The sequence below is a fragment of the Musca domestica genome, unplaced genomic scaffold (genome assembly GCF_030504385.1).
Source record: "Musca domestica strain aabys unplaced genomic scaffold, Musca_domestica.polishedcontigs.V.1.1 5, whole genome shotgun sequence".
NCBI lineage: Eukaryota > Metazoa > Arthropoda > Insecta > Diptera > Muscidae > Musca > Musca domestica.
The window spans coordinates 21198886-21210377 of record NW_026712346.1 but is presented as its reverse complement, the minus strand read 5'-3'; the positions used below and the strand labels follow the sequence as shown (position 1 = coordinate 21210377).

The 11492-nt window shown below is 31.9% G+C and overlaps 1 protein-coding gene across 2 annotated transcripts; it reads left to right on the top strand.

Moving 5' to 3' along the window:
• The first annotated feature begins 486 nt into the window (after positions 1–486).
• On the top strand, positions 487–10020 carry LOC101894602 (heterogeneous nuclear ribonucleoprotein 27C). Of its 2 annotated transcripts, none has more exons than XM_005185843.4 (3): positions 487–663; positions 6591–7224; positions 7334–10020. In XM_005185843.4, the coding sequence occupies exons 2-3, from the start codon at positions 6730–6732 to the stop codon at positions 8105–8107; spliced, it is 1269 nt and encodes a 422-aa protein (XP_005185900.1). In that variant the 5' UTR covers positions 487–663; positions 6591–6729; the 3' UTR covers positions 8108–10020. The 2 variants fall into 2 exon arrangements, with proteins under 2 accessions (XP_005185900.1, XP_011293506.1); XM_011295204.3 differs by lacking the exon at positions 487–663 and adding an exon at positions 1246–1503.
• Positions 10021–11492: the final 1472 nt, after the last annotated feature.

Genomic DNA, 11492 nt, shown 5'->3' with positions numbered 1-11492 from the left:
AACAACACTTGCTGTTACCTGTTTTATTCTACCATGCGTCCGACGTACTGTGGTACGTCTTTATGGTAGAAGAATACAGGTAGATGCATCAACGCTTGGAAACATTGATATGTATTTGAATTCCAAAATTGGTCATACAATTGATTGTCCCAGCAGCAGTGTCTTCTACCATGTTTCATGCTTTTTATTTGTGTGGCGAAAACGTTAACTGAGTACGTCGAATTTTAGGCAACGTTGTTATTTATATATCCTTATTATTATTACGCTCAGACTAAACAATCCATTCGTAAATCGTATTCATAAATTAAGAATATGACGTATACGCTATGGAATCAACATTTAAGATCTAATGGATTTCGTAAATCTTAACGTAATTTAAGCATGTTTCTTCTTTTATTTAGCTTGCCGCATATCACAGTGGGCGGATGTGATTACCGGTTATTCACATCAAGTATTCACCACTACATGGTATATTCACCTTTGCTGTCAGCAGCACAAAGCATTTGTCGACGAAATTCATATTTTATCATGGTTAAGTTAGGTTATATCGTCAACTCATAAAAATTATTTATAAGCTAGTTTTTTAAGGAAAAACTTAAATTTAGTGAATTTGCAGTGCGAAATTTTTTTGAGATTTCCTCAGACGAACACCTGGCGAAAGCGGTGAGACACAAACATTTTTTTTATTTTACATATTAATTTACATAACTAAAAACGGACAAAAACAATTTAATAAAAACTGATCGACAACCGTATCGTATCTCGGCCGTCGTATTAGGTCAAATGGATGAATATGTGAAACTAAGTTCATTTTTGTGTATTCAGCATAATACAACTGTCGCGATATGTGAAATTTGATTGGTAGCTTAATGCAAAACGTAGACAAGATTGTGTATGGTACATGAATATGGCTTCTTTTGGAAATAATAGAATTGCTTTAAAGATACTGGATATACACACTATTATTTGTCCTGAAAAATGTTTCGCATTTCGTTGCCGACGCATAAACCAAAACAATTAAACATTTTGTTTAGGTGTTTTGGAAAGTGAAATTCTCTAATTGTTTTATACATACAAAATATATATACGTATGTATAACAAACCTTATAATGGTTGTTGGTTTACACACAACACATCATCAGTGGTACACCAGAAAAAAGTCTAGTCATATTAACGTCGCTACTGCATGTATAAAGAAAAATTAGGCGAATACATACAACATACAAAGTACGGAGCAGCAGTGTTTGCAAACTTTGCCCAATATAAAGAAGCGCGAACAAGAAACCACGCCGCAATAAGCTTGCATTGTATGTTTTACGAAGTTTCCCCAGTGATCAGCCTGATGTAGAAAGGAAAATGTCATTAATCCACAAATGTTCAACAGGATGCAGACTCAATGTTTTAAATTTGTTTATTCACTCTGATGATTGGATTATACGAAAGTCAAATTGTTTAAAAGAAAAGTGTACTGCGTAATTTTTTTATTGGCTAACACAACGATTGGTATGTGTATTTGTGTACGCTTATGTATTAGTACGTACATGGTATAAACGAAATGGCGTAAAATAATATCATTTGTTAATTATTTTGGATGGCTGTCCACATTCGCAAAAAGAAAAAATATAAATTCTCGGTTACACTTGTTTTAAATATATGAAATATATTCTCAATCAATAATTTGACAAGTTATTTTTCTTTTGCAAATTGCCCGGCAGCCATCCATTTTGTTTTTCAGTGCATGTTTTCGTTGTGTGTGATTCTCTAAACATGTGTGAAGCATTGTTTATTGTTGCCATACTTGTGTTTTTTTATTATTTTTTCTTTCGACGTTTCGCCGCCACGTAGTTCTTTAAATATTTTCTCAAGCTTTTATACATTCTAACATGCAATACTCTGAAACCGGTTTTGGAACAACTCTATTTTAGTAAAAACTGACATTTTTAAAAAATTTAACAAATGTACGCATTTATACCCTGATTCCGGGAAAGTATTTTTTCTTGGGTGAAAAAAATTCGGGTCCAAAACTCGGGTTATACCTGGGCCTGATATGGACCATAGAGAATCATTTGGAAGCTAATGAAAATACCTATTCAACAAGTGGTCAGTGATCGGCTTAATGGTAAACAGTTTGGGTGTTATACCACAATTATTCATTACATAAGTTTATTTGGACCCGATTTTTTTTATAAAATCCTTTAAAAGTCGAATTAGAGACCACTATGAGCGTCCATAAAACATATACCAAATTATGGCTAATACGTCAACCTTTCTAAAATACTACAATATGTGCTTCTCACTTTCCTGGATTCAAAGATATGGCTCTTTGAACTCGGATATGAGATTTTATTTTCCTTGAATCCAAAAATATGGGCCTTTTAACCGGGAAGCCCGATTCAGTTCAGTGCATCGAACCAAGTTTTTTCTACAAATACCTACCTGTGGAAGAAGTTTCGAAAAAATCTGAGAGTTGTTCAACGAAGATTAGTAGTAATAATGTTTCAAATTTTGCAGATTAAACACATTAATAGTTTATAAATTTAACACCTAAACCATTATACCTAAAGACGCTAGGCGCCTGACCAAGAATCAGTTTTTACATTAAACTAAACGTATTCAACAGAAAGAGCTGACGATATAGAGAACGCCGAAAATTTCTTTATTACTTTTCCTTGATTTGGTAACCGAGTTACGTCTTTTGCCTCCTTAGGTCTGAAACTTGTCTACTGTCAGCTTATTTTATCCGTTTACTACAAGTGACACCATATGTGCTTCCGCAACCATCTATTCCGTTTCTATAGCGAAACCGCACATGCATTTAATGCAATAATGATCTTGGCTCACGCGTACAATTGTGCATCGAAGGAAAAAAAGCTTTTTAATTTAGGCTTTAATTTTATAAGTTACCAAAATTTTTTTTGTAACCCTGCTTTTACAAGTCATGTAGGCCATGGACAGAACATTAGAGGTCATGTATTTAATGTCAAAAAACCAGCCTTTGTCTTGGTGCCGTAGACATCCCAGCAATTGTAAAACTATCAATAAAAGGCGTTTAAATTCATTTATCTTCAGTACTTTTCTTTATTTATTTATTATTATAACGTACAACACTTTGTGTTGTATATATATATATATCCGATATATTTGCTATCGGCATATACGTAACGGTCAGAAAAAAGTACAAAATCTAAAAATATCCCATAAAAAGATGTCAATAATGATGTTAATATAGATTTTGTAGCATTTTCTGACATTTTTTATTTGTCGATTTTTTCATTTTGACCTCTTGCACTTAAAGATGATCGTAAAGTATTTAGGGGTTCAAATGAACCAAAAACTAAAAAAATGTCCTGATCACACAATTGAAGCCAATCGACGAGACTGAGAAGAGAGTTAAGGACAGGGAGAATTGTAGCATTTTGGATGACTATTGGATTATATTTAGCTGTAAAATGAACCACAACAACTAACAGCATGACGGAGTGCGTAAATATTGGGCAAATGTCCCTGGTCAAAATGCTAAGGGTAATATCTGGGCAGTCCACAATGACAAAATTTCAAAAGCGAAATCTTCCAAAGTATATTTGGACATAAAGGGGCTTCCAACATATTGTAGTGTTGTAGGGTATCACATGGTCGGCCCCGCAGGACTATAGCCTTTGCTTACTGGTTTTTTAGATAAGATACACATGCTGCGGATGGCTTTTAAAACCTTAATGTTTCAATATACATTTTATCCAAAAATTTGGTAAAACCAGGTATATATGCTAAATTTTCCTTCAAAAATAATGAACACGTCACGTACATATTTTGGAAAATGTTATGTTTCGCAAAATGTATGCGTTATGTGGCGCTTCCACTGCACTTGATTCGCTCTCTATTCGTTGTTTGACCCTTAACTATGAAAAAACTACTTAATTCTTCACACAAAATTTCCTGGTCAAACACTCATAAATGTACATTGTTCAAATCAAATCACTCTCAGAACAACGAAAAAATATGTCCCATCCCTAACAAATGAGAGCATTTATGGAAAAAATAAATGATGAAATTTAAAAATTGAAAATAGAAAAATTTCACAAAAAAAAAAAAAAATAAATAAATAATGAACACGTCACGTACATATTTTGGAAAATGTTATGTTTCGCAAAATGTATGCGTTATGTGGCGTTTCCACTGCACTTGATTCGCTCTCTATTCGTTGTTTGACCCTTAACTATGAAAAAACTACTTAATTCTTCACACAAAATTTCCTGGTCAAACACTCATAAATGTACATTGTTCAAATCAAATCACTCTCAGAACAACGAAAAAATATGTCCCATCCCTAACAAATGAGAGCATTTATGGAAAAAATAAATGATGAAATTTAAAAATTGAAAATAGAAAAATTTCATGAAATTTTGAAAAATTTTGGGAAGACTTAAAATTATGAATGAAAACTACAATGTTGAATAGCGTATGTACATTCAAACGAAAGTAAATTTTGTTTTCTCTCTCATTGTTACACCCATTGTCTGTCTACACATTTCAAAATGTTTTACAACATTGTCATGCTTAATTCAATTCTCGGTTTTAATGAAATGTTGTACTGTTAATATTAGTTTCAGTATTTAATAAAACACAACATCTTTGGCGAATCCCCTTTTTTCTATATCATAGGCTTTTAACAATGACAGAAATATACTCGCTTAACACACACTTATTGTTTTTTTTCTCATTCCGTCGTTGAGGTGGTTTGTTTGGTTTTAGTTCGTTATATCGACAACGAATGTTTTTATTAACGGATCACAAGTTTTTTCAACAATGGTTTAAAAAAAAAACGAAGAAACAAAAGGTATTCACTTTTTTGTATAAAATTTCACCCCAGTGCAATGTTGAGAATTTTATTCTTAATAATAGAAAAAACTACATTTTACGAAACACCATCTACAATGGTACGATTAATTTAAAACTTAAAATATGTATATGTGAATGTTTTTTTTCCAGCACTTCCTATTTATTTTTACTATACAATTAATATTCAAAAATTATTTACTGTTTATTGAAAATCGAAAAGGTTCACCATCAACTACTGCTGTATAGTGGAGTAGGGAGATTTTTGAGGGCCATACATTGGGGCATTCAGGACATTTGCAAAGATGTTTGAAAATGTCTGTTAGCTTAAGCATGTAAGAACAAGACTTTGATGCAGAAGGGAATTACAATTTTTTTAAAGGGGTTCGATTACAATGCAATGATTAAAGTCCATTTTTAAATGGCATGAAACCGTAAATGGAGTATAAGTCAGATCTGTGTATATCTACGTAGAATGCAACACGATAGAGGATATTTGGCATAAGTAAGAGTATAAGCTATTGAAATTAAGATAAGGTTTAGCTATGTGTGTAGAGAATTTAACCTTGTTACCAATTTCATATCCAAGCTCGAAAATGCATGTGTGTTTTGAACACTTAAGCGGTATACCTCGTGGTCATTTAGAGCATTATTGAAGACTATTTATTAGGATTTTCTAAGATTATATTCGCATGCGCATTCGCATATATGCCAAACATGGGAATCTGGGATCGATTATTGATTTACCAGATGACATATTTACTGCAAATATCATCAGTAAGTTTTATTATTAGAGTAATAGTACTTAATATAGATTGAGATTATCTAACAAGATAATGTATATGAAGGCATTAAGCTGGTTCATCTTTAATTAACTACTCTTTGAAAAGCTGGTACAAACCTGAAGTATTCTGCCCCTAGCTGCCTTTAAATCCGAGAGAATTTTATTAGTCGTAAATATCGTATGCAATTATTTAAAACATAAAAGTGAGCTTTTAGTGAACATTGGATTCCATTCTCCATATCCGCAAGACCGAATTAGAATAGCCAGACGAACCAACGGAAAAAGTTAAAATATTAAATTCTTCCAAATTTTTATTTTATTTTTTTTTCAATTGCACGCATTTACATTTGTTCGTTTGTATTTTCAAGAAAGAAAGAATATAAACTATGTCAATATTGCAATTGTTCAACTGAACTTTTGTGGTTGTTGTTTATTACTTTAATTTTAAGTTTTAAGAACTTTAGCTATTTTTTCAGAATGCAATCAAAGATCTTCACGAGTTCGTGGGTTTGACAGGGCAATCGAAGAGATGTACCATAGAGTGTGATCAGCAACGCTTTCTTGTCGGCGCACCAAGAGCTGCTGGCTAGCGCCGTGATGACCTTCTTCCTTTGTTTTATAATATGCACTCTAGAGCAATGATACTTGTACAAGACATCAATTAAATTTGGTGGAAATCGATGTAGCTCCGAATTAACACAACGCTCATTTATTGTAACAGGATACATAGTTGACTTCACCCAAATATGCAGAACTTCCAATTTCAAATTAATTTAGATCATATAATATACTCTTTCAGACTTGAAGAATTCTAATTTTAAGGGGAATTCTAAAACGTAGAGTGATATCATGTCGTATATCAAACGAAGTTTTCAAATTATAATGGAAAGTTTTTGAGTCATAATTTATAATGTATAATGATTTTTACGTATTTATTCTAATGTATACTCAATTTCTTTAATTTATTTTGCAGGACACAACCAAACATAACTATAGTGGTAAAAATAATCTACATCACCCATATTTTATACAACAGTTCTTCGTGAGCGGAAGGTTCTCCCACAAATCTTGGTTTCAAAATTACGTCAATTAAGAAGAGTCCTCAGAAAACCATGGAGGAAGATGAGAGGGGCAAACTTTTCGTTGGTGGTCTTTCTTGGGAAACCACACAAGAGAATCTTTCGCGTTACTTCTGTCGTTTCGGCGAAATAATCGATTGCGTCGTGATGAAAAATAATGAAAGTGGTCGTTCACGTGGATTTGGCTTCGTTACATTTGCCGATCCGGCTAATGTCCAACATGTACTTCAAAGTGGACCCCACACGTTAGACGGTCGTACAATCGATCCGAAGCCGTGTAATCCTCGAACATTGCAAAAACCTAAAAAAGGCGGCGGTTTCAAGGTATTTCTTGGGGGCTTACCTTCCAATGTTACCGAAACTGATTTGCGTACATTTTTTGGGCGTTATGGAAAAGTAACTGAAGTCGTTATTATGTACGATCAAGAGAAGAAGAAATCGCGTGGATTCGGGTTCTTATCTTTTGAAGAAGAATCATCTGTTGAGCATGTAACCAATGAACGTTATATCAATCTTAATGGCAAGCAGGTAATAATTTAAAATATAGGTCAACCAATATATATTTACATCAAATATGAAATATATTTGCTTTATGGAAAGCACAACCAGGTGGTCTTAACATACATTGTTATTTTAGGTTGAAATTAAAAAAGCCGAGCCTCGCGATGGGTCCAACTCACAAAATGCTAACAACAGTTCTGTAGGTGGCGCTTATGGCAAACTCAGCAATGATCCCAACCATTGGGGTCCACCCCATGCTCCAATAAATATGATGCAAGGACAAAATGGACAAATGGGTGGACCTCCTTTGAATATGCCTTTGGGGGCTCCTAATATGATGCCTGGTTATCAAGGATGGGGAACTTCGCCACAGCAGGGCGGCTATGGTTATGGCAACAGTGGCCCCGGCTCATATCAGGGATGGGGTGCTCCTCCTGGACCTCAAGGACCACCACCACAATGGTCTAATTATGCTGGACCTCAACAAACTCAGGGTTATGGGGGCTACGATATGTACAACTCAACATCAACTGGTGGACCTTCTGGACCATCCGGTGGTGGCAGTTGGAATGCTTGGAATATGCCGCCTAACTCAGCTGGCCCTACTGGTGCACCTGGGGCAGGGGCTGGAACAGCTACTGATATGTATTCCAGAGCTCAGACTTGGGCAGCTGGTGGTCCATCTACGACAGGGCCCGTCGGAGGTATGCCACGTACAGGGCCAGGCAATTCGGCCTCTAAATCTGGTTCTGAATATGATTACGGTGGTTATGGTTCGGGTTATGATTATGACTACAGCAACTATGTTAAGCAAGAGGGTGGTGCCTCCAATTATGGGGCGGGACCACGGTCAGCATATGGCAATGACAGTTCTACTCAGCCACCTTATGCTGCTTCACAAGCTGTCTAAAAATGTTTCACAACAAATATTAAAATGTTTGCGCCTACCTGCTGCCTGACGAAAAAGTTGATGCTGTTTTTCATTTCAAACGTCAAAAATGATCAAATTGAAAATTCGAGTAAAGAGTTCATTTATTAGCCCCATATATATTGACAACAGCAGTATCCGAGTGAAAGAACCTTAGCTGATAAAAGTAAATACAAAACGTCATCATTACCACCATTCATTACCATCAAACAGTAACCGCAGAAAAAACAGAATCAAATATCCATCAATACAATGCAGGACACTCATTAAAGCTATTGCGCGTCGTCGTCTGTTTCGTACAGTACAATTCTGTTGTTAAATATTATTTAACGTATAATATAATATTAATAACTAATTAAATTTAAATTATAAAGAGATCATAAAGAATATATATATATATATATGCATAAATATAGCATATATGATACTTTGAAAAGATTATATACATACATATATATTTACATAAAATATTTTTTAAAAGCTACCACGAAACGGAAATTCTTAACAAACACAAATAGTTTTACCATCTCTTGATGGCAAAAAAATATATATATGTATGTATAAACAACAACAACAATTATTATTCCCCAAAAAATATTGCTATTAAACTTTTAAGAACAAGTTTAAAAACGAGAAGAAATTAAACAAGTAATTAATAATATATCTTATAAATAATTAACAGTACGAAGCAAATTAGTTAATTATGATGTAAACCAACTGATAAAACCAACCACAAAAATATTTAATAGAATCGAAAAGGTAAACTGAATACTAAAATAAACACAAAAGGAAGTTTAGGTTAAAGAAACAACACTTACAATAGGGGATTAAAGAGGAAACTTTAGAATAACTATTTTTACTCTACAATTACAACACTTTTTTACGCGCATAGACATGTCCCTGAAACTAAAAAGAGAGAAAGAATCGTATAATTCCGTCGAAGAAGAACCCCATGACATAAATCAAACCCCAATCGGCCACAAACTTGCGAAGAAGATAAATGAAAGAATTTAAAGCAAAGAATTAGTTAGCCAGTTGTACGCAAAGAGTATAACGTGGGCATGGAGTAAACAAATAATTCTATTGCCATAAAGTTTTGTTATCTTTGGCATTATTGTGACTCGTGGAAATAGTGAATTTGGATGATGATTTTCTCTCCTTAGTTCAGTTTTTTTTGGTTGCATGAGAACACAGCAGCAGGACGTGTATAAGTTTTATATATGAATTTTTATGTTTAATTTCGAAGTAAAATGTTCTCATATCTTTTTTCCTTTTTAAATTTAAACTTAAATGTTAATTGCAAAAACAATGTGTCTGCATGTAAAACTATTAGACCTAGAAATGAATTACATTTAAAATTTTTTACATTTACCTACTACAACAGACATATTCATTATATAGTTAAAGAACAACCCATACAGTTAGACATTTGCATATATAGTTTAAAGGTTAATATTTAAAATTAAATATTTATATATACTAAAGATATACAATAACAACGTACATATAACGTATAATGAAAACTACAAATAGCATTAAAGACGGAAAATCGAAAAAATCAAAAAAACTAAGCAAACTGAGCACGTCATTGTTGTCGTGGTAACAAATATCCCATATTTTACCCAATCCTCATCAGATCTTAAGTTCTTTTTATAAATTTACCCAATGTTTTATTATTTTTTTAATTTAATGTTATACTTTTTTCTTTGGTGAATTGTAGAATACTATAACATTACATTTTAATTATAAATAAACAGAAGATGAAAAAACTTTTTACATAAATAGCAAACATAAATAGTCTTTAGGCATGCTTGTCCGTTGTTTGATTATTTGTTCACTACATTTTTGATTAAGTCAGTAAATAAATAATTTCTTTAATTTATGTAATGGTAAAAGAGGACACTTCCTTTTTTCCGGGGGTAGTATTGAAGTTGGTTGCACATTAAAAAATAATAAATTAGAAACTTTTTTTATTTCTTACAGGATTATTAAAAGTTTCAGTTTTTTAATGATTTGAATAAAGAAAAAGAAACAATGGAGACCACAACAACAAATGTTATATTCGCAAAAACAACTAATTTGGTGGATCGTATTGAAATAACGCTTATTTTAACAGGAAAATGTTTGGTAAAATTCTTTACACGCATTTAAAATTGAAGTAAAACCTTATGCAAAACTCGCAAGTAAAGTTTTACACTTATATTTGTGTTTATTTTGGATAATATTTTATGCCAAACAAACTCTTTTATGCTTTAAAAAAGCTGTTGTCTTTAGATATATTCGAGACATAGTTATTTATAGAAAGTAAATGTTTTTCGTCATAAAATTCTATATTTATTCTATTGTTTCAAAGCAGATCCTGAAAGCTCACATTAAAAAAATAATTTTTCACATTTATTAAAGTATGGAATATTTTTATTATTCTCTAATTTTGATGTGTTGTCAACAAGATTCCCGGAATCTTAAATGTCGGAAATTTTTATTTAAAACATTGAAAATTATCAGGAAACCTCGAGAATGCAGCATTGCTTTTTATTTTGAACACTTGTGAAAGTTTAAAACAGGTGTTCGAACTGAGAAAACCCAGAAACAGTAGTAGGAAGCAACAACATTATTAAAAAAGTAAATGAAACATTTATTAGAAAAAGTAATTAAGAAAATAAAGTAAATAGTTTATATACATATTATATGCATTACTCCATATATGTACCATTCTATATAATACACATACAATCTATATATTTACCCTATATTACATATAAAGAAAAAAGTGGAAAAAGTAAACAAATGATAATGGAATAAGTTTTAAAAAAAAGTTATAAGTAATATAAAAAATTACAAGGAAATACACAAAATATACACATATTAAATCATTTAAAATAAAATCTAAAATAAAACAGTAGTTAAATAACAAAACAAACATTTTTAGCCTCACAACACCTGAAAACCAACCATCGTTATATATTTCATAAAAACCTTTTTAATTTTTACATTAACCATAAATTAGATTAAAAACATCGTTTAATTCGAAGAAAAAACATTTTTAAATTTTCGTTTCGTTGTCTTTATTTAATATTTTTTTTCTACCACAAACTATATTATAGAACAAAAATTGTAATGTCGTATTTTAAACGTAACGTAAAAGTAAAGTTGTAAGCATTGATTTCTATACAAAGGAAACAAATATGAATAACATGTAAACATTAAACTAAAATTTAAAATTAACCAGAATTAATTAAATTTAAACGAAAAGCCAACACTGACTGTTAATTGTAAAACAATTTCTTTAAATTAATTAAACAAATTTATTCTCTATGATTATGTTTTAAATTAATGTTATATTTTAATGAAATATATAATAACTAAT

Excerpts from the sequence above, each read along its gene's own strand:
- LOC101894602 (XM_005185843.4), top strand. The coding sequence starts at position 6,730 with ATGGAGGAAGATGAGAGGGGCAAACTTTTCGTTGGTGGTCTTTCTTGG. Across the intron at positions 7,225-7,333 it reads TCAATCTTAATGGCAAGCAG|GTTGAAATTAAAAAAGCCGA; the intron begins GTAATAATTTAA and ends TTGTTATTTTAG.